Raw genomic sequence first — 25,405 nt, 5'->3', positions numbered from 1 at the left:
CCAGGAGCAGCAGCTCATTTGCATTTAAAGAAGGGACACACACTAAAACTGCGCGTTTTTGCTCACACCCAAAAAATATTAAAAAAAGAAAAAGAAAAAAAAACTTGGAGGTATTTTTAGCTAAAACTTCATACACTCAGAGCACTCAGAGACATACATTTTGTAAATAGGGTTATAATAGGTGCCCTTTTTTAACAGCCAGATGAAGTAGTGTATTGTGCACATGCAGGGTGTGAATAGGAGGGTCAAACTCTGTCATGGGAAGATTCACATTAACAGTTCTGCTGCATGTTTCACGGGTGGTTTTATTATCAGACACTGAACTGCTGAAGAAAATGTTTCACACGCTTGTTTTGTTCTGTTTGTGCTGGTGGAGTCTGATCGGTAAGTTATGAAAGCATTATTATGGCTTAATTTTTGTTCAATTTCAGAGTAATAAAGCTGCTGCTGCTGTTCAAACATGATTTTTATTTTTTTTTATTTTGCTAACCGATCCATGGAAATCTTTTAGTCAGGAAAAAAAATCCAATACAATTAAACATGTACTTTCAATCTGCAATAATTATAATGTATTTGTTTTTATTAAATTATGTTACTTTTTCTCTACAGCAGATAACATTAGAAGAATTTTTAAATCAAAGATGTTTTGCACCATAAGGGTTAAGCATAAATGAAGGTTTATCTAATAAATCAGTAATGTAAGCAGACTTACATTTAAACCAATCATGGTGTTAATTTACATTTAAGATAGATTAACTTTTGACACTGTTACTTTAAATTACTTAAGTAAGACTTATTAAGTTATTAAGTAATTTATTTTTATACTTACGTTTTTTTAATGTATTACTACATGTTGGGCCGTGTGCTTGTTTAAAACTGACATTTAAGTAATAATAGTAACAATATTAATTACTAATAATTCTTGCATAACAATACTAGCATTAAGCTTTTTATCTTTCTTTTTTCATAAATTCACACTGCCCTCATTCTAATAAATGCTGGGTTATTTCATAAAATATGGAGCAACCCAGTCAATGGGTTAAACATTTATTTTAAAAAATGAACCCTATGTTGTGTTTGTCAATATTTTACACAATTTTGGGTTGCTTTTTAAAAGAGTTTTACTATATTAATTGAAATTAAAAATATTTCTAGGCAATCTGTTAGCAGTTCACAGTAGCAGTTTATAAAGACAGCTGACAATTTCCAAATGTTAGTAATATACCGCTATAAGATATTATATTTAATTTAATTCTTATTGGTTCAACTCACCCTATATGTGTGGCTCTCACACTTCTGTCTGTTAGTATATCTCAGCTTTCAGTTTATTTTGTGTTTCTGCTGCTGTTCTCAAACTTTACATGTAAATGATACAATCTAGAGCTGATTTTGGGCTTTGTAAATCATCATAAGTCTTAATCAGTGTAAATGTGTTTGTTCTCCAGGTGTGTTTGGTGATTCAGTGTCAGTGATGGAGGGAGATTCTGTCACTTTATACACTGATCTTACTGAAATACGTGAAGATGAAGACATACTGTGGAAATTTGGAGCTGAAAACTCTTTCATAGCTAAAATGAAGAAAAAGAACCAAACCTTCCCCACATCTGATGGTCCTGATGGGAGATTCAGAGACAGACTGAAGCTGGACGATCAAACTGGATCTCTGACCATCACAAACACCAGAAGTGAACATGATGGAGTTTATCAACTAGATATAAGTGGAGCGAAAAAATCATCAAAAACATTCAGTGTTTCTGTCTATGGTGAGTAGAGATGTGATTTATCCAAACATGCACATATTCTATTTACATAGTCATATGATAAATCATTTTATAGTTTGAGATGACAGACACAATCCGTGGCCATCAACACACTAAACACTCTCAACACAAAATATATTACATCACTTCACTATAACTCAAAACACTAAATAAATACTGATTTTTGTTCATATGTTTTTCAGCTCGTCTGCCTGTTCCTGTCATCAGCAGTAACTCTTCACAATGTTCTTCATCATCATCATCATCATCAAATTGTTCATTGGTGTGTTCAGCTGTGAATGTGAGTCATGTGACTCTCTCCTGGTACAAAGGAAACAGTTTATTGTCCAGCATCAGTGTGTCTGATCTCAGCATCAGTCTCTCTCTACCTCTGGAGGTGGAATATCAGGATAAAAACACCTACAGCTGTGTGCTGAACAATTCATACACCAACCAGATGAGACATCTCAACATTAATCAACTCTGTCACACATGTGCAGGTACGACAGAGCTGATGTATGTGATTATGTACACATTCACTTACATTAATGACTGTCTCTCTTTTCCTCTCCTTCAGTTCCTCCAGTCTCAGTCTCTCTGATAGTGTTGATCTCTGCTGGATCTCTGTTGATTGTAGCTGCTCTCTGGATCTTCTGGATCTACAGGAAACTTAGAAAAACTGACAGAGAAGGCAAGAGTTACTGCTTTTAAACAAGTAATATAACAAATACTTTTGGAAATAGGCCCTAAATCAGCCACCTGCAAGCTCTATTTTATCATTTAATTACAAATATTCTTATGATTATGTAGTTAAGATCCTTAATAAGAAACCAAACTAATATGTGTAGTTATTGGGTTTGATCATATCTGTGGATAGAATTTGTCTATTCATATAAAATGATACTGAATGTCACTCATTTGTCATTTCATTTGCACAAACATCCAGCAAACTGCATCAATGCTGAAAATGCAAAAACATAAATATTTATTTTTATTTCAAATTTTAAAAAAAGCTTTCTCTGTTTTATGAACATAATCATGCAGCTGGTGCTCAGATTAAATCTATATAAATTACTTTTGTTGTGCTTGTTGAGGCTAAAGGCTGATGATAAATATATTGTTTTAGGATCTTTTTGTGAATGGAAAAAGTTATAGAGCTAATGGCATATTTAAATCTGTTAATGCCGTTCTAAAAGGTGCGGTGTCAAACATTTAATGCTTTAAGTTTTGATGCCCTAATACTTCGGATGCCTCAACAAACAAATCCAATAATTCCTAAATAAATTTTCATAATTTTCACGACTTGTACAGGCACATGAAGTCACCAGAGCAGCAGCAGAGCTTGGAATATAGAAAAGCTTGCATTCAGCGAATGGAAATATTGCCATTACATTGATTTTGTCAGGAGAAAAGAAGATCTGAACAGCATCGTGTAAGTTGTGGTATTACTTCACTCTGGCATTTCATGGCTTGCATCCCTCTGATCCTCATGTAAATGATAGGCTATTACTATCATTAAAAGTGGTAAACAAAACATTTTCTTTATGAACTTATGTGATTTCTTTTGATAAAATAAATTTTTTGAGTAACGAGCCCAGCACTGGTTTTGAGATTGTGAGAATCACAGCGTTACATCAGGAAATCATAGCGCACAGCAGGAGCATCCTGAAGGATTTATAGACTTACAATGGATTAATAAAAACTTCAAAGGTGGAAGAACATTTTGTGCTCCTAAACTATGGAACTCACTAGTCATGATCCCTCACTTTGTGTAACATTTCTTCTCTGTCTACTTTCAAGATACAGCTAAAAACATATCTGTTTGATATGTACTTTCAAAAAATGTTATAATGCATAATGTACTATGAAACGAGACCTTGAGAAATGGAAAGATATCTTCTTCAAAAGACTTTACCTTGTAATGCAGGGACTTTTTACAAATTATGGAAATCTTATAGCCCACTGGAACATTTTTATTTTTACTGTTAAAGTCAAAGATGTGAAACGTTGATACGAACTCCTCATCACAGCAGCGGAGGCCCTGCTGTGGTCTCATTACAGGTCTGAACAGAGATGTGGTTTGATCTGCTGGGTATATGAACAGCTTGTTCATGAGAATGTGTCAACAGCTAGATGTTTGTAGTTTGATGTCTATTTGTGATTGTGTCCGAGGTGTGAAAAGTGCGTCTGTCAAAAGCTTGTGGTTGAAGTGTGTTTTTTTCCATTCTTGCTCACATGAAACCATTGACTTCTGCTCGACAGACAAACTGCTTTAAAACATAATACTAAACTCATAAATGCTGATGTTTGACAAAAAAGGGCTCAAATCAATAGATATTACTGTAAAATATGAAATATTTGTGTGCATATGCATCATGATCTTATATGCAGTGATCTAGTTTCAGTAGTTTATTTCCAGATCAAGAGATCTTTCTAAGCAGAATCTTGTTTTTTTTTTTTTGTTTTTTTGTTGTTGTTTTTTTTAGGAGCATAACAGGTCTCCTGTCCATAGCTAAAATTAATCGGGTCAAAATAAAACAAAATATGACACTGGTGGGTTTAGCCACATGTCAAAAGGTGAAATATAGAAAAACGTGACATTTAGATTTTCATTTCTTATTAAAACACTAAATGTAAACTGTGCACACTGTGAAAACAAAATATTAGTTCCTGTTTTGTATATACGGTTAATAAAGAATAAAACGTGTGTTTTTTGTAAGGTGTTTAAATATTGTTGGCTCACTTTGGCTGAATGTGTTCATTAAAGTGGGATTCATTTAAAGTGGGCAACGTTTAACCTTCAGTAATTATACTCAAATTCATTAAATAAATTGGAAATTAATGGTCATTCAGTTTTATTTGTTAGCCTTTTGTTGAATGTGTTGCAGTCACATTTTTAATATTTTGTAGTTAATTTTCATCAATATTCTCATATTCAGATTTCATCTAATTTAATGCCAACATAAAATGTTCTATCAGCTGTTTTGAATTTCACACATGAATTGAGTGAACTTTACTCAGCCTTAATTGGCTATGTTTTTGGATTTGTCAAATATGTTGTTGAATAAATCACATGTTTGTAACTGCAGGTGAATCACTGTAAATCATCTGTTATAATACAATAAATGAATAGTTATGAATGTAGAAGTAGTTTTCCTCCACATAATGGTGATAAATACCCATAACAGCAGAGCTTAATTGTTTGTAAAGTGTGCATACCGCTGCATAGAGCGCCATCTAGTGTTCAAAATGAGACTTCATATTGGAACAATTACATTAGCGTGCTCTCGGTGCTTGTTTATCAGTCAAAAAACATCAAAAAGAAAAGAAAAGCACAAAGGCCCACCTCAAGTCTCTGTGATCTTCTGGCCTCTATACGGCTCAAGTCCCTTCAATGCAAGTCTGGGGGATTTTTTTCTCCTGTATATTGTCCAGGAAGTGAAAATGGTGTGTGTAAGATGTACACAATGGATGATAGTAGCCTATAATAGTGTAGCAGTACAGTATGAATACCACAAGACGTATGTTTAGCCTATTAGATAACCATCCAGTATTATAACCAAGAATACACTTCACCATTTTAGTATATTAACTAAATATTTTTAAGGACTGATTTGAACAGTTGCCTTTTGTTACAGGTCATATCAAATAACCTTTGATATTTATACCGTCCTGTCCAATGCATTTTTTCCTCATGTAGGCCTATGTGTTTTGTATATGGTTTTAACATCATCCACTGCACAATATACAGCACTAAATTAAGATAAATGAAGTTTGATTATACACCAGAAACACAAACTATAAAGCTTCCAAAAATACCATATACTGCCAGTGTGACTGTAATCAGCCTAAAACACATCAGGATGTGCTGACAACACTATACTCACATGGTTTCAGGGTCTACACTTTAAAAATGATTATTCAAAATATGATTTCAAGAAGAAAATAGGCCTATTTCGGTCTCTCTACATCAAAGTTTCCCATTTAATTCAATGTTACTGTGGAATTTACGAGCAATTTCTGCAATAGATTCAAAGCCAGTTGCAGTTGCAGCGAATGACTAAATCACACTCACTAATGACAGAAACACTGAAGCTGTTGATCTTTAGAGTCTGTGTTTCTGGTGTTTGTGATGTTCAGAGATCAGTCTGATGATCTTCAGTCTGTCAATGTAACAAACAGCAGAAGAACATCATCGATTCACACTTTCACTCCTCAAACAAACATACAAGAGACTCATGAATGATCATCAACAACTTAATGAACATCATATTAACACACATCATGATTTCACCTGTAATAAACATCCCAGTACAAATAAACAAACAAACAAATAAATAAAAAAAATGGCAGTGTTAAATATGATCATGTGTTTCTGTTGTTTTTCTATCTCTGTGTTTCTCATCATGTTTCTGTAGATTAAAGTTCAAAGCTGTTCATGAAGCAGGACAGGAAGAAACTCTTCACCTATACAAACTAACACAATCACACATGATCTCAGAGCCTGTTGTCTCACACATGAGATGTTTGTCCACAAAAAAGAAAAAGAAAAAACGACCACAGCAGGTTTCAGTTTGACAGAAGAGTATGGAAGTAATTTAATGCCAAATGTTTTCGAAATAAAAAGCTTGTTGAATTGCACTAATTGAAAAAAAAAATGCATTACATTAGCTGTGCTTGCATTTTGATGCATTTTATTTTTAAGGCTTGAATTTTTATGGGCGAAATTCAACATGGTTGAATATTTAAGCTGTGAATATTTCAATTAAAAATATTTCACACACATTTTCATTATTAAAAATTCAATAATTTATTTTCACCTTTCAGATTTCACTTCAAAATATTCTTTCTGTTTAAAAAATACAACCTATAAAATTCGACTAACAATTTTCAGTCCATTTTATTTCGCTTTACAAATTCGCTTCCACAAATTCAGTGGTTAAAATTCGGCAGAAAATTCAACATTACACATCCGGGAACTGCAGGAAAAGCAGTAGAGTGCCGATGCATGATCTCTATCTGCTGTTAGTCTTCTTCACCAGCAGGTGTCGCTAGCGGCTGTTTAAGACCAGATCACGGCTAGTAAGTCATCATTCATTCATAAAAACGGATTTACAGAAATGGAGCTAGTAAGTGAATGTGTGATGATTATCAGGGCCAGCATGAATGCAGAAAAGCTGATAAAGACACAAAAGCTGCATTTGTGTTTAATTCAGTGTCTTTATGGTTAGGCTACCTGTGTAGGCTACATAAGCAGCTTTCTCTCCAGTGAACGAGATTATAACGTTATTCCCCGATGCTGGTGTACAGATCAAATGTTAAATTTGAGGTAGATATATATTTCTCTCTGTTGTTTAGTTTCCTCAACTTTATATAGCGGCGCTGTGTTGTAATACTAGGGTTTCCCTCATCCGTCATGGATTCCCCTGCCATCAGGACATATAAAAAGCTTTAAAGAGCTTATAATGGACTCGTACAGTGATATAAAACACCAAACTCGCACCTCATTTGTGATGTAGGTTATACTATATAGGTTCCAAGAAAGCAGATACTCGCATAAAGTTGTTTTGACGCTGAACGTTTGATATTCGCAAATTTAGGGACCGTCTCTAAAGTTACAACATTGGTATTCACGTTTCTACCTTCAATAGCGTTTAAAGAGAATGATTTACAGTCACAAAACCAACTGTAAAGTGTTCATCTAGGTCTCAGGTATAATGCAAACCTTTTAGATTGTTGATGTTTATTAAAATAAAATGTAACACTTTATATTAACTAGTTAATATGATCTAACAATGAACTGCACTTCTACAGCACTTATTAATCTTTGTTAATGATATTAATTCCAGCATTTACTAATACATTATTAAAATAAAGAGTTGTATTTGTTAACATTAGTTAATGCACTGTGAACTAACATGAACGATGAACTGCTGCATTAGTAACAAATGTATTGCTCATGGATAGTTCATGTTAGTTAATACATTATCAACCTTATTGTAAAGTGTTTCCAAATAAACTGTCAAATAATATGTAAATATTGCTATGTATTTCACTACTGTATGGGATCATACAAAAAAATGCCATAATTTAAATCTCAATAGCATGTGATGAGTATGATTTACAGTCACAAAACCAGCTGTAAAGTGTTCATAGGTGTCAGGTCGAACAGTGATGCGCCCTACTCTCTCTCTCTCTCTCTCTCTCTCTCTCACACACACACATATTCAAACACACACAACTTAAAATACTTTTTACTTTTTCTTTTTTCTTTTTTTTACACATACATCACACAATTTGTTCTACTTTGTTAATTTTATTTTTCTTGCTCATATGCTTTAGCAACACAACGTAAAATTTGTATAAGCAGGATAATATATGAGCAGGAAAATAAAAATGAACCAAGTAGAATGAACTGTGTGATGAATGTCTAAAAAAAATAAATAAATAAAAAAAAAGGATATGTGTATGTAGGCTACTTTGAGTGGGGTGTGTTTGAATATGTATGTGTATGTGCGTTTACAAGAGTTTGTGTGAGTTCAGGTGTGTGTGTGTGTGTGTGTGTGTGTGTGTGAGAGAGAGAGAGAGAGAGAGAGTAGGGCACATCACTGTTCGACCTGAGACCTAGATGAACACTTTACAGTTGGTTTTGTGACTGTAAATCATTCTCTTTAAACGCTATTGAAGGTAGAAACGTGAATACCAATGTTGTAACTTTAGAGACGGTCCCTAAATTTGCGAATATCAAACGTTCAGCGTCAAAACAACTTTATGCGAGTATCTGCTTTCTTGGAACCTATAGTATAACCTACATCACAAATGAGATGCGAGTTTGGTGTTTTATATCACTGTACGAGTCCATTAAGCTCTTTTAAGCTTTTTATATGTCCTGATGGCAGGGGAATCCATGACGGATGAGGGAAACCCTAGTATTACAACACAGCGCCGCTATATAAAGTTGAGGAAACTAAACAACAGAGAGAAATATATGTCTACCTAAGATTTAACATTTGATCTGTACACCAGCATCGGGGAATAACGTTATAATCTCGTTCACTGGAGAGAAAGCTGCTTATGTAGCCTACACAGGTAGCCTAACCATAAAGACACTGAATTAAACACAAATGCAGCTTTTGTGTCTTTATCAGCTTTTCTGCATTCATGCTGGCCCTGATAATCATCACACATTCACTTACTAGCTCCATTTCTGTAAATCCGTTTTTATGAATGAATGATGACTTACTAGCCGTGATCTGGTCTTAAACAGCCGCTAGCGACACCTGCTGGTGAAGAAGACTAACAGCAGATAGAGATCATGCATCGGCACTCTACTGCTTTTCCTGCAGTTCCCGGATGTGAAATGTTGAATTTTCTGCCGAATTTTATCCACTGAATTTGTGGAAGCGAATTTGTAAAGCGAAATAAAATGGACTGAAAATTGCTAGTCGAATTTTATAGGTTGTATTTTTAAACAGAATGAATATTTTGGAAGTGAAATCTGAAAGGTGAAAATAAATCATTGAATTTTTAATAATGAAAATGTGTGTGAAATATTTTTAATTGAAATATTCACAGCTTCAATATACAACCATGTTGAATTTCAGCCCATAAAAACTCAAGCCTTAAAATACAATGTATCAAAATGCAAGCACAGCTAATGTAATACATATTTTTTTTTCAATTAGTGCAATTCAACAAGCTTTTTATTTCAAAAACATTTGGCATTAAATTACTTCCATAGAAGAGAGAATTCACACGTTTAATGTGTTCAGAGGATAGTTTTATTAGATCAGACACTGAAATGATCAAGAAAATGTTTCACATGTTTGTTTTGTTCTGTTTTTGCTGCTGGAGTCTGATTGGTAAGTTATAAATGCATTTTTGTGTTTATTATTATTATTATTTAAAACAAATGATTGTTTGAGATGAGTTGTGTTGTATCAATAATGATTAAGCTTTGATTTCGATTAAATAAAAGTTTATCTAATAATTGTTGCAATAAATTTTAAACTTTGTTCTCTGGTTTTACTTTACAATGAATAAATAAATGTAAGTTCTGCTGTAATGTTTCTGCTTTTTCTCTCTGTAACATTAACAGCAGTTTATTATAAACATTTTCAACATTTCAACTTTCAACAGCTAACTTTTCTAGACAGTCAAAATTACAATTGGAAATCCATTGTGGACAAAAATAACTGTAAATTTAAGTTCTCATGTCAGATTTATAATTCCTGATTATAATTGAAGTTGCGCAACTAAATGTTTGTCTTTTCGTATCTCTCACCTTTCTTTGTGTTTCTTTGGCTGTTCTTCACATTTAAATGAGAAAATTTACAGCAGATTTCATGCTTTGTAAAACATCTGAAGAATTAATCAGTGTAAAATCTGTTTGTTCTCCAGGTGTGTTTGATTCAGTGTCAGTGATGGAGGGAGATTCTGTCACTTTATACACTGATCTTACTGAAATACATGAAGATGAAGACATACTGTGGAAATATGGAGCTGAAAACTCTATCATAGCTAAAATGAAGAAAAAGAACCAAACCGTCCCCACATTTAATGGTACTGATGGGAGATTCAGAGACAGACTGAAGCTGGACGATCAAACTGGATCTCTGACCATCATAAACATCACAACTGAACATGCTGGAGTTTATCAACTAGATATAATTGGAGCGACAAAATCATCAAAAACATTCATTGTTTCTGTCTATGGTGAGTAGAGATCATTTGTTCAAAATTTCACATATTCTTGTTTTATTTTACTAGAATGATTTTCATTTTAAAATGATTTAAGGTTTTAGTCAAGTCATCTTCATTTATAAATTCACAGTGATAATAGGAAAATTAATGGACAGAGATTGTTTTGGATTTACAGCAGCTTTTGGGTAAAAGTTATTATCACGCTAAAGTAGGTTTTTGATTGAATCAATTCCGTTGTAAAAATCATTAATTATTAACTTGGGGGCCACTTAAATTACACTTTTTTAACTGAAAGCAGAAGACTTTTAATTATTTTTTTGCCGTTAATTTACGTGTTTAATCTATAGATTTGTGCGCTTGAATATGTTTGTGTGCAGATTTTTAGTCTTTTTTATAAAGTGACATCACCACAATACTTGTCTGGCTCACATAACACAGAAAAATGAGTCATTTCCGCAGATCCATGTGAACTGTGTGAGATCACAAACAGGAATTTACAGGATTAATGAGTATTATTTTACAATTAATTACTGTAGTCAGAACAGCAGCATGATGCTGACATCACAGTAACTTACTGCTCTTGTTTACTGTGAATTCACATTATGAAGTTGTATTTAAGGGGAGACACTACAGGCAAAAACACTGTTTTTTCAGGCACCTGTCAATTTTGAGATTTTGCACTTTTTGGCTTTTCATAAAGTGTTTTTTCAGACTGGTGGAAAGAAAACATTCAAAATACACTTTTAAGTGTATATTTTATAGCACTTTATCTATTTGCGTCTATAGATTTCAATTACAGTAAATATCTTTAAAGGCCGTTTTCTCAAAATGAGTTTTTTCTTCTGCTCTGAGTCAGAAATCTCCACTTCAGCAGAACTTACATACACCAAACTTTACAGTTTTATTCCTATCTATATTCTGAAGGTTTTTACAGAGGGATTTGTTGATATATAATTTGCCTGATTTTATACAACATTTTATTCCTAAAAAAAATTTTTTTTCTGGCTGTTGATAGTATTTTCTGATTTATGGAGTGATAAAAAGAGATATCCAAAATGTCCTCTGTAAAAGCCTTTGAATTTAATATGTCCAAAAAATTAAACAAGAATTTTGAAATGACATCATCCAATATTCAGATTTTTGTTCTAGAAATGTATGCAAATTAGCGCATATTTAATTAGGTAACAGTTTATTTGCATATTTAAACATAACATTTTAGAAAACTTGTAATACAAAAAATGTTTGTAATTTTTAATGTAATCAATCAGCTGGGGTAGTATGGTGATATCTATAAGTTAATTTTTTTACCCTATTCACCTGGGGTGTCTCGCCTTAACCATGAAACTGTAAGAAATATTAAATATAAATATTATTCATATATATCATATTCATAATTCTGATATCGCCAAGTCAGAAGTGTGACAAATAAAAACATTTATTTAAATGATGACAAGCTGAAATATGAAATAAGCTGATTTTGTCAAACTCTCAAATCCTTAGCATGAATATGAATATTTTTATTTTAGCATTAAGAACAAAAATATACTATTAAATAAATATCAGAAATATAATATTCATAACTGCCTGAAGATGGATCTTTCACAGTAGTGAAGAAACTACTTTTTATTCTCTGATGTTTTTCAGCTCGTCTGCCTGTTCCTGTCATCAGCAGAAACTCTTCACAATGTTCTTCATCATCATCAAATTGTTCATTGGTGTGTTCAGCTGTGAATGTGAGTCATGTGACTCTCTCCTGGTACAAAGGAAACAGTTTATTGTCCAGCATCAGTGTGTCTGATCTCAGCATCAGTCTCTCTCTACCTCTGGAGGTGGAATATCAGGATAAAAACACCTACAGCTGTGTGCTGAACAATCCCATCAGCAACCAGACTCAACATCTGGACATCACTCACCTCTGTCACACATGTGCAGGTACAACAGAGCTGATATATGTGATTATTTAGACATTCACTTACATTAATGACTGTCTCTCTTTTCCTCTCTTTCAGTTCCTCCAGTCTCTCTGATAGTGTTGATCTCTGCTGGATCTGTGATAATTATAACTCTGTTTGGGATCTCCTGCATCTGCAGAAAATGTAGAAAAACTGATCAAAAAGGCAAGTGTTACTGCATTTAACAAGTGTTATAACAAATAATTTTTTTTTTTTTTATTACAGTAAAAGTATGTTTGAAAAATATGATAGTCCATGTATTAATGTAATGTAATTCATGTAAATAAGTCTATTTAGGTCCTAAATATTTTTTGTATATAATGTGTGTTAATATGTGTTACTGGTTTTTGCATTGATCTTCCATGAGCAGACACACACACACACACACACATGCACACACACACACACACACACACACACACACACACACACACACACACACACACACACACACACACACACACACACACACACAGAGATTCTGTATGTATTATTTTACTTTGAGATTGTGTGAAAAAGTAATAATGTCACATTAAATTAGCTTGTAATTTTTAAAACCGCAGCATTAAATATATTTCATTAATTGTGTGCAGTAACACTTCAACTTTGACAGCACTAATAACACATGTTGTAAAACAGATATTTTGTGGTTTTCATCTATTTGTTGTTCAAACAGTTCAGAGTTGTGAAGATGAGAAAACTTCTGCTCTGTTTCATCATCTAATGTTCTACGAAAGAAACAAACATAAACCGGTAAGATCATTTATTATTAATTTATGTTGTGTGTGTTTTTGTCTGTATAACGATCATTAAGAGAGTAACACATATTATCCTATCCAGCTTGTGTTATGACTATAATTTATCATAGTTAGGCCTGTGCAGCTCATGTTAATATTATTACATTTCAATATTTGATATCAATTATTTTCCAAAACCACTGATATACTTTATTTTCTTGTGATCTTGTGTTTTCACAGAGAGCTGAAGAGTACAGTCACGTTGAGTATGTGTCTGTCAGCATGAGGAGATGATACTGAACATGCTTTGATATGCAGAGCTAATTTAAATAGTTATTTCCAGCAAGAGCACAAGTTACACAGTTATTATTAGGAATTATTCTTGATATCACATCATACATATATATATATATATATATATATATATATATATATATATATATATATATATATATAATTATTATTTTTAATAAAGCCTTTATCTGTCAATGTCGGAGAGTCATTTTAATAATAAATTCAATATTTATGGCATTATGCAGATGTTCAGTGGTTGTATTTAGTTTTGGGGAGAAACAAATTAAAAGAGAAACGCCGCTAACTTCATTTCTTATCCCTGCTGAAAAAAACAAACAATAAATCCATCACAGAACGTGTGTTATCTAACAAAATATAAGCCACGTGTTTTTTGTTTAACTTCAGTAGGAAAAATACTTTTTGATAAATTATTTTGCCTAATTTTATACGTAGTTTGTGTTCTGTCAAAGTCAGTTGAAAGTGTTCTAGATTCCAGTACCTTTTTAGTAGGCCTAACTATGCTAGTGTGCGGTTGTTTGCTAGCCAAAAGAGCCAACATCTCTATTCTCAGTCTATGCAAGACTTTTCACCTGATTCACCGTAATAACAGCACACCTCTCCTCAACAACAGACGGGAACACTGAATGAGGAATCGATCATGTCTGGAGCACAGGACTGAAAACAGTTTAATTCATGAGTGGGACACAGTAGTTTGGTACATGCTATTCATCGTTTGACCACCAGATGGCCAACACAGCCAACACAGTTTGAAAATCTTCAAATGAAAAGTTCACACAGAAATGAAAATTACGTTGTTCCAACACTCTATGACTCTTTATTAAGTGGAACAGAAAATAATATATTTTGAAAAACAAAATATACATTGGAAGTGCATAATTTGTAAATGAATTGCATAAAACCCAGCAAAATATTATGAGATAAAGTTCTTTGGCGTAGGCCCCGTCCGTAGCACACAGGGTTGTAGGCTCTGTAGTTCCTGCCTGGAGATAAAGGCAGAGGCGTAGCCGACCTCCTGTGAGGTATGGACAGGGACCATCCTGTGGTGGTGGTGGGGAGGATGGAGGTGGAGGTTGTCAACATCTGCAAACTCGGATGTGTACCAATCTTTTATACTCCAAGTGTTACATAATGATTGGTTTGATCTAAAATAATAAGTGACGTAACATTTGAGTCTTCCCTGCAGAACTTAAGCTAGAGTTTTCATTTCAGCACAAAAGGTTTCCTGAAACACGGTTGTTGTTGACGAACAGTTACGAAACTATTTTCTGTTGTTTACTTCAATATCCCACATCCAGCTTTATATGTTACTTACAGCTAATATGCTTCTGTCATGTAAATATCCTCTCGTGCATTTCTCTCCCAAAGATACATGATGTCATTGCGTTACCTCAATGCATGGTTTACAGTTTCTCACAGACACGTTCCTCTGAGTATGTTGTCAAATTCATCACATTATCGCTCTCTAGTGTCCACAGCTGAAAGCACATCTCTCTAATAACAACGCTACTTTTAGAGCACATATCAAACTGCCAAAGTCACGTGATTTCAGTAATCGTGGCTTCGTTACGTCATAACTGTTTAGAAATTTCACTTGTCCGGGTTCGCCGCTAGGAGGCGATGATCTCTGTGAACCTATAATTTAACATTTAATGAAACATTTATATAATAAAAAGAAGTTGCAGTCTCTTATTGTTCTGATTATCCAAGCTCTTCATAAACAAACAAGCATTACAATTTAGTCTAGTAAAACAACACATATTATAAAGTAAAAGGAGTTTTATGCATGTTTTAGCCTGAGTTTGTTGCATTTACACTGTTCTGACCAGCAGGGGTCACCAGCGTGTGGCGATTCGAGCGCTTCAAAAAAGTGAATCGTTTTACGGAACAATTGGTTCAACTGATTCGAAGCTTTGAAAAGCTTCATTTCTCCCATTCTTTCTGACTCTGAACACTGAAAAAACTTGAACAAATTAAAAAATAATTATAAGCCAATTTTGCAACAACAACAACAAAAAAAAGTACATAGGCTACAACAGGAAAGAACTGTGAAAAGGTTTTTCTGCTTATCCAGAAGGTCTTAAAGGGATAGTTCACTCAAAAATGCAAATTTTGTCATCATTTAACCTCATGTTGTTACAGACCTGTACGAGTTTGTTCTGTTGAACAAAGAAGATGATATTTTGAAGAATGTTGGTAACCAATGTAGCCACTGATTTCCATAGCATTTTTTTTCCTGGAAGTCAGTGGCTACCATCAACTGTCTGGTAATTCTTCAAAATATCTTCTTCTGTGTTCAACAGAACAAACAAACTCACACAAGTTTGTAACAACAGAGGATGAGTAAATGATGACAGAATTTATGTGTGAACTATACCTTTAAAAATGTGTTCATAGTAGCAGGACAGGAAGAAACTGTGCATCTACAAACTGAACATGCACTGAATGCCCACTCTCACCTACAAGATGTTTGCAGACCCAAAAGATCAAACCACATCTCTGTAGAAAACTGACCGCAGCCACTTTCAGTTTGAACCTCGGAAAACTGGTACTGTGAGGTGGCAGACAGTTATATTGTGTACTTTTCAAAAGGTACTAATGTGTACCATGTAGGTACAATGTAAACTTTAAGCACTTATATGTACCTTTGTGATACTCACATTAAGGGTAGAATAAAGTACAAATAGTCTACATTTTGAAGGTGTGCAACCCACATGTAAGAACAGTTACAGAGTTAGTTCACCCAAAAATGAAAATAAGTACAACGTGTAAATGTTTAATATTAAGGTAGAACCACTGTAGTCACATGAACTGTTTTAAATATGTTTTAGTAATTTTCTGGGCACTGAAAGTGTAAATGAACTTGCTGGCAATAAAGGCCCGCCCTCGGCCGCTGACTGACAGTCCTGCATTACCATAGTTTCCACCCTCAGCCCCTTCATGATTCAGCTTCCTGGATAATATTTTAATGCACACTTCTTGCAATGTGTTTTATTAAGCTCTTACTGTGATTTTCTGGAGTGAAAACAGACGATTCCTCCTCTGTGGAAGTACAATAAACATCATAAAACTCATCAGTAAAGTTTTGTCCATCATTCGGACAGGGTCCACTACAACAGCCTTGTACTAATAGTGGATAAAAGCAAGATGACAACATAAGTTATAACCATAATTAAACTGCATGGAGACAGAACTATACCTGGCATATCCTCTCTAGCCCTGTAGGCATCATTGTCTGAATCCGGTTCAGACTGAACACCATTACTGACAGTTTCTGACATTATTAGTGTGTCCTGACTCCTGACACCAGAGAATGAGCTCTTGAAGCTCCGCCCTCTTAGGCCAGGAGCAGCAGCTCATTTGCATTTAAAGAAGGGACACACACTAAAACTGCGCGTTTTTGCTCACACCCAAAAAATATTAAAAAAGAAAAAAAAAAAAACTTGGAGGTATTTTTAGCTAAAACTTCATACACTCAGGGCACTCAGAGACATACATTTTGTAAATAGGGTTATAATAGGTGCCCTTTTTTAACAGCCAGATGAACTAGTGTATTGTGCACATGCAGGGTGTGAATAGGAGGGTCAAACTCTGTCGTGGGAAGATTCACACATTAACAGTTCTGCTGCATGTTTCACAGGTGGTTTTATTATCAGACACTGAACTGCTGAAGAAAATGTTTCACACGTTTGTTTTGTTCTGTTTGTGCTGGTGGAGTCTGATCGGTAAGTTATGAAAGCATTATTATGGCTTAATTTTTGTTCAATTTCAGAGTAATAAAGCTGCTGCTGCTGTTCAAACATGATTTTTATTTTTTTTTATTTTGCTAACCGATCCATGGAAATCTTTTAGTCAGGAAAAAAAATCCAATACAATTAAACATGTACTTTCAATCTGCAATAATTATAATGTATTTGTTTTTATTAAATTATGTTACTTTTTCTCTACAGCAGATAACATTAGAAGAATTTTTAAAACAAGGATGTTTTGCACCATAAGGGTTAAGCGTAAATGAAGGTTTAGCTAATAAATCAGTAATGTAAGCAGACTTACATTTAAACCATCATGGTGTTAATTTACATTTAAGATAGATTAACTTTTGACACTGTTACTTTAAATTACTTAAGTAAGACTTATTAAGTTATTAAGTAAGTTATTTTTATACTTACGTTTTTTTAATGTATTACTACATGTTGGGCCGTGTGCTTGTTTAAAACTGACATTTAAGTAATAATAGTAACAATATTAATTACTAATAATTCTTGCATAACAATACTAGCATTAAGCTTTTTATCTTTCTTTTTTCATAAATTCACACTGCCCTCATTCTAATAAATGCTGGGTTATTTCATAAAATATGGAGCAACCCAGTCAATGGGTTAAACATTTATTTTAAAAAATGAACCCTATGTTGTGTTTGTCAATATTTTACACAATTTTGGGTTGCTTTTTAAAAGAGTTTTACTATATTAATTGAAATTAAAAATATTTCTAGGCAATCTGTTTTCTCCATCTGCTTGATTCTACCAGTCTCTCAGTAACGGTAGCAGTTCACAGTAGCAGTTTTATAAAGACAGCTGACAATTTCCAAATGTTAGTAATATACCGCTATAAGATATTATATTTAATTTAATTCTTATTTGTGCAACTCACCCTATATATGTGGCTTTCACACTTCTGTCTGTTAGTATATCTCAGCTTTCAGTTTATTTTGTGTTTCTGCTGCTGTTCTCAAACTTTACATGTAAATGATACAATCTAGAGCTGATTTTGGGCTTTGTAAATCATCGTAAGTCTTAATCAGTGTAAATCTTCATGTTCTCCAGGTGTGTTTGGTGATTCAGTGTCAGTGATGGAGGGAGATTCTGTCACTTTATACACTGATCTTAATGAAATACATGAAGATGACGATATACTGTGGAGATTTGGAGCTGAAAACTCTTTCATCGCTAAAATGAAGAAAAAGAACCAAACCTTCCCCACATCTGATGGTCCTGACGGGAGATTCAGAGACAGACTGAAGCTGGACGATCAAACTGGATCTCTGACCATCACAAACACCAGAAGTGAACATGATGGAGTTTATCAACTAGATATAAGTGGAGCGAAAAAATCATCAAAAACATTCAGTGTTTCTGTCTATGGTGAGTAGAGATGTGATTTATCCAAACATGCACATATTCTATTTACATACTCATATGATAAATCATTTAATAGTTTGAGATGACAGACACAATCTGTGTCAACACACTAAACACTCACTCAACACAAAATATATTACATCACTTCACTATAACTCAAAACACTAAATAAATACTGATTTTTGTTCATATGTTTTTCAGCTCGTCTGCCTGTTCCTGTCATCAGCAGTAACTCTTCACAATGTTCTTCATCATCATCATCATCATCATCAAATTGTTCATTGGTGTGTTCAGCTGTGAATGTGAGTCATGTGACTCTCTCCTGGTACAAAGGAAACAGTTTATTGTCCAGCATCAGTGTGTCTGATCTCAGCATCAGTCTCTCTCTACCTCTGGAGGTGGAATATCAGGATAAAAACACCTACAGCTGTGTGCTGAACAATTCATACACCAACCAGATGAGACATCTCAACATTAATCAACTCTGTCACACATGTGCAGGTACGACAGAGCTGATGTATGTGATTATGTACACATTCACTTACATTAATGACTGTCTCTCTGTTTCTCTCCTTCAGTTCCTCCAGTCTCAGTCTCTCTGATAGTGTTGATCTCTGCCGGATCTCTGTTGATTGTTGCTATTCTCTGGATCTTCTGGATCTACAGGAAACTTAGAAAAACTGACAGAGAAGGCATGAGTTATTGCTTTTAAACAAGTAATATAACAAATTCTTTTGGAAATATACCCTAAATCAGCCACCTGATAGCTCTATTTTATCATTTAATTACAAATATTCTTATGATTATGTAGTTAAGATCCTTAATAAGAAACCAAACTAATATGTGTAGTTATTGGGTTTGATCATATCTGTGGATAGAATTTGTCTATTCATATAAAAATGATACTGAATGTCACTCTTTTGTCATTTCATTTGCACAAACATCCAGCAAACTGCATCAATGCTGAAAATGCAAAAACATAAATATTTATTTTTATTTCAAATTTAAAAAAAAACTTTCTCTGTTTTATGAACATAATCATGCAGCTGGTGCTCAGATTAAATCTATATAAATTACTTCTGTTGTACTTGTTGAGGCTAAAGGCTGATAATAAATATATTGTTTTAGGATCTTTTTGTGAATGGAAAAAGTTATAGGGCTAATGGCAAATTTAATTTGTTAATGCCATTTTAAAAGGCGCGGTGTCAAACATTTAATGCTTTAAGTTTTGAAGCCTTAATAATAACATTGTGAAGAACCAAATCTAGTTGAGATTGAATTTTGCAGTATTAATGCATCTATTATTGTTCAAACAGCTGAGACTCGTGAAGAAGAGATCACTTACACTGAGACGACATTCTACAAGAGAAACACACAGAAATCTGTAAGACAATTTAATTTATTGAGTGTATGTATATTTTCAGCAGTGAACTAAATGTTGTTTTTGTTTTTTTGTCAGTATAATATGGAATAAAAGTTTTCACCACATAAGAAAAAAAATCATGCTCTGATAATTCCTAATTTTGACAAAAATTCAAAATTATGAGATTAAAAACTCAAAATTATGAATTAAAAAGTCAAAAACATCACATACAAAGTTGAAATTGTGAGATTAAAAAGTTGAAGTTAATGCTGAAATCATGACATACTAATTTTGACTTAGTCATAATTTCAATGTACACAATGTGTGTCTCAATTTTATGTCTTAATTATTATTTACCAGAGCATGTTTTTTTTTTTTTTTCTAATGTGGCGGTAATAGACTTTGATAATGATCTTCATATATTAAATCTCAAAATCAACAGCAGCATCAGATGTTTAAAAAATCTATCTATCACATTACATCATGTCTGTTATTATTATAATGTTGTGTTATGCATTTTTTGCAGAAAGCTGAAGAGGAGGATCATGTGGATTACACACCAGTTACAATAAGATGAAGATCAATCTTCATTATTTTTCTAGGTACAAGACCCGAGATTATTTTCATCAGGAAGCTCCTGCAACAACCTCAGATGGAGCCATGGTTGAGTTTTAAGCAATGTTGGCAGCAACTAGTACAGAAATAATATTATTATTATTATTATTTTATTTTTTTATTTTTTTGCAGTAACCATAGTGTAACTAATTACTAATAAGATTTCAGTAATATTACAGTTACCATTCATAAAACAGCTCGTTATTTAGTTACTTCGGATGCCTCAACAAACAAATCCAATAATTCCTAAATTAATTTAATTAATTAATTAATCGCACAGGCACATGAAGTCACCAGAGCAGCAGCAGAGCTTGGAATATAGAAAAGCTTATTCAGCGAATGGAAATATTGCCATTACATTGATTTTGTCAGGAGAAAAGATGATCTGAACACTGTCGTGTAAGTTGTGGCATTACTTCACTCTGGCATTTCATGGCTTGCATCCCTCTGATCCTGATGTAAATGATAGGCTATTACTATCATTAAAAGTGGTAAACAAAACATTTTCTTTATGAACTTGTGTAATTTCTTTTGATAAAATAATTTTTTTTGAGTAACGAGCCCAACACTGCTTTTGAGATTGTGAGAATCACAACATTACATCAGGAAATCATAGCGCAGAGCAGGAGCATCCTGAAGGATTTTTAGACTTTCAAAGGTGGAAGGACATTTTCCTAAACTATGGAACTCACTAGTCATGATCCCTCACTTTGTGTAACATTTCTTCTCTGTCTACTTTCAAGATACAGCTAAAAAAACATTGATATGTATGTTTGAAATGTTCTTTCAAAAATGTGTCTGCATTTTTATAATGCATATTTATAATGTACTATGAAACGAGACCTTGAGAAATGGAAAGATATCTTCTTCAAAAGACTTTACCTTGTAATGCAGGGACTTTTTACAAATTATGGAAATCTTATAGCCCACTGGAACATTTTTATTTTTACTGTTAAAGTCAAAGATGTGAAACGTTGATACGAACTCCTCATCACAGCAGTGGAGGCCCTGCTGTGGTCTCATTACAGGTCTGAACAGAGATGTGGTTTGATCTGCTGGGTATATGAACAACTTGTGCATGAGAATGTGTCAACAGCTAGATGTTTGTAGTTTGATGTCTGTTTGTGATTGTGTCCGAGGTGTGAAAAGTGCGTCTGTCAAAAGCTTGTGGTTGAAGTGTGTTTTTTTCCATTCATGCTCACATGAAACCATTGACTTCTGCTCGACAGACAAACTGCTTTAAAACATAATACTAAACTCATAAATGCTGATGTTTGACAAAAAAGCTCAAATCAAGAGATATTACTGTGAAATATTAAATATCATACACATTGTGTGCATATGCATCATGATCTTATATGCAGTGATCTAGTTTCAGTAGTTATTTCCAGATCAAGAGATCTTTCTAAGCAGAACTATTCTTGATACCTGTTTTTCCTTATAAAGGTCATTTTTCCCCCACAAATGTCTGGGTCATTTTAAGAATAAATGCAATGTATGATTTATAATTTATGATTTCTGTTGGTTGTTCATAATTTAGTGAACATAATTGGTTCATAATAAGAAAGTAATAGACACTGAAAACAGGAGCAAAACAGGTCTCCTGTCCATAGGTAAAATAAATCAGGTCAAAATAAAACAAAATATGACACTGGGGGGTTTAGCCACATGTCAAAAGGTGAAATATAGAAAAACATGTGACATTTAGATTTCTTCCTAAAACACCAAATGTAAACTGTGCAGACTATGAAAACAAAATATTAGTTCCTGTTTTGTTTATATGGTTAATAAAGAATAAAAAGAAAAGATTAAAACGGTTTAAAACGTGTGTTCTTTGTAAGGTGTTTAAATATTGTTGGCTCACTTTGGCTGAATGTGTTCATTAAAGTGGGATTCATGTAAAGTGGATGAATTTAAAGGTCCCGTTCTTCATGATCCCATGTTTCAAACTTTAGTTAGTGTGTAATGTTGTTGTTAGAGTATAAATAAAATCTGTAAAATTTTAAAGCTCAAAGTTCAATGCCAAGCGAGATATTTTATTTAAGTCGCCTACATCGAACGGCCAGTTTGGACTACATCCCTCTACTTCCTTCTTTAATGACGTCACTAAAACAGTTTTTTGACTAACCTCCGCCCACAGGAATACACAAGAGTTGCGTTTGTAGAGTGTGTTTGTCGCCATGTCGTCGAAACGCTTTTATTTTCATCCCGCAGTCCAATCACCGGGTCTGATTCCGGCTCAAATTGATAGGGTAAAATTAAAGACATGTTTACAATAACACTGAGCAATATTCTCATTTTCAGATTTCATCTAATTTAATGTCAACATAAAATGTTCTATCAGCTGTTTTGAATTTCACACATTAATTGAGTGAATTTTACTCATAGCCTTAATTGGCTATGTTTTTGGATTTGTCAAATATATTGTTAAATAAATCACATGTTTGTAATTGCAGGTGAATCACTGGTAAATCATCTGTTATAATACATTAAATGAATAGTTATGAATGTAGAAGTAGTTTTCCTCCACATAATGGTGATAAATACCCCTAACAGCAGAGCTTAATTGTTTGTAAAGTGTGCATACCGCTGCATAGAGCGCCATCTAGTGTTCAAAATGAGACTTCACATTGGAACAATTACATTAGCGTGCTCTCGGTGCTTGTTTATCAGTAAAAAAAAAAAAAGACAAAAAAGAAAAGAAAAACACAAAGGCCCACCTCAAGTCTCTATGATCTTCTCACCTCTAGATATGGAGATGTTGCTCAAGTCCCTTCAAAGCAAGTCTGGGGGATTTTTTTCTCCTGTATATTGTACAGAAAGTGAAAATGGTGTGTGTAAGATGTACACAATGGATGATAGTAGCAGCTTATAATAGTGTAGCAGTACAGTATGAATACCACAAGACGTATGTTTAGCCTACTAGAACATCATATTATAACCAGGAATACATTTTACCATATTAGTATAATAAATAAATATTTTTAATGACCGATTTCATTTTCTCTACATCAAAATTTCACATTTAAAGCTGCGATATATACATTTTCGCCGCTACAGGTCGCCTATTCAAAACAAAGGCATAGCTTGATGATTTGAGCGCAGAATCTTGGGAGAAGGGGGGATCTGCGGTCTGGGGTGACAGGATGGGGGGGGCTTCTATGATATTAGACTGCGTAGCCTATAATAAAAGATAATGAATTTCAAACCTGAACCAAACATATTTTTATTCAAAGATCAACAGTCTGTCATCATAAATCAGACCTTTCTGTATAGCCTAACGCTAATAAGCTTAAACGAAAATAACGAAATAATTGTGTATTGAAGTATTTTTTGTACACAGTGCCGCGAACTATCAATGACTCCTTTACGCGTGCATCACTGTCCTCCTCGCGGCTGCAGCAACTTGCACTCTCTTCATCAAGGCTTAAAACAAAAAGGTCGTATTGTCTTTGTGCATATAGATTAATTAGATAAATGAATAGAGACAATAAAACTTTAAATTCACACAGCTATAGCCTACCTAGGTTGTGGAGGCCCGACGTCAGCATATTTCGCTGAGGTTTTCACTGTTTCCAGCACTCCTGTCTTTTCCCTAGCCGCCTACGGTATTTTTTTAGAACTTAGAAAAAAGATGCTGCAGCCAATGAGCAGCCGGCGGGGGCTGGTTGCAGGACGAACCTCCGCAGACAGTTTTTAATGTTTATCAGACAATAACTACTCAAGATTTTGCTTTAGTATAATTTTCGGGACAATTAGGGCCAGATTCGGGATTCGGGACAACAGCTTAGATTTCGGGACTGTCCCGAATTTTTCGGGATGTCTGGTCACCCTACGAACAGGTATCTGTAGTCTAGCAGACTGAAGACAACAGAAAGTTCCTTGTTTCCGTCCAACGACAGAGGGAGAATCCGAGGACTCCTGGCTGGCTCGCCAAATTGTGGTAAATTTTTCCCTACGCACCTTACTTAAGTTTACCTGGTGTCCCTGACACCCAGGTGTCCCAGACAGCTATGATTAAGTTTATTATCTACTAAGCCCACTTTAATGTCTGTTTGAGTCGACCAACGTCTCAACCTGTTTGACCACTATCACCTGGTAATAAGATATTTAGTGCTCCATTAAACACTATTACTTGAATATGGAAGTAAGATTCTCTAGTGTTTAGTCTGCTGCACAGCCTAAAAACCAGACAGACTCCAAAGTGTCAAAAGCGAATGTACTTAGCATTATGAAAAAAAACACACAGTAATGGATGTTTCACTACCATACAGCATCATCATGCCATTCAGAAAGACAAATGAACCAGTTCATGGTGTTCACTTTGATGTGTTCTCCTGTGTAGGCAGCCTCAAAAACATGTGGCACTTACTTTTAATGTTAAAACAAGTCCTCACAATCACCTGTAAAACCTGTGTTAGCAAAGTTTGAGCTGGAGGAAGTGTAATGTACGGAACTTCATATAAACTAAAATGACAGTCAGTCCAGAAAATGATGCATCAAAAATACATACTCTGCACAGAAATCTGGTACACTTACCTGTTGACCTACCCTGCAAATAAGCCTGCACTGGTCCTTTACGGGCCCACTTAGGGCTAGCGAAATGGTCAATGACTGGCAGGGGTGCCTGCACTCAAAAAATATCCTAAATCATACTCTGTAAAATGTAAATCCCTTTGATTCATCAATAAGTAATCAACTTCAACTAACTAGAATTTCTCTTGCAATTTTTGTTATAACAAATGTGCTTCAGAAACAGAAGCAGCCAGAAAATAACTGATGCTGAAAAGTCAAGGGTCAAGAGCCCAACTAAACCAAACAC

At 34.1% G+C, this 25,405-nt stretch overlaps 2 protein-coding genes across 3 annotated transcripts in view; both read left to right on the top strand.

Annotated features, from left to right (window-relative positions):
* Window positions 1-25,405, top strand: part of LOC125263285 — a 1,003,076-nt gene that overhangs the window by 358,496 nt on the left and 619,175 nt on the right. The gene's annotated exons all lie outside the window — the stretch shown is intronic.
* On the top strand, window positions 203-19,317 carry LOC125262778. Its single transcript, XM_048181661.1, has 5 exons — window positions 203-207; window positions 1,414-1,763; window positions 1,964-2,260; window positions 2,338-2,451; window positions 19,184-19,317. Exons 1-5 carry the CDS (start codon window positions 203-205, stop codon window positions 19,315-19,317), a joined length of 900 nt encoding a protein of 299 aa, XP_048037618.1.

The sequence above is a fragment of the Megalobrama amblycephala genome, linkage group LG2, assembly GCF_018812025.1.
Source record: "Megalobrama amblycephala isolate DHTTF-2021 linkage group LG2, ASM1881202v1, whole genome shotgun sequence".
NCBI classification, from domain to species: Eukaryota; Metazoa; Chordata; class Actinopteri; order Cypriniformes; family Xenocyprididae; genus Megalobrama; species Megalobrama amblycephala.
This window is presented reverse-complemented; position numbering and strand designations above follow the sequence as displayed.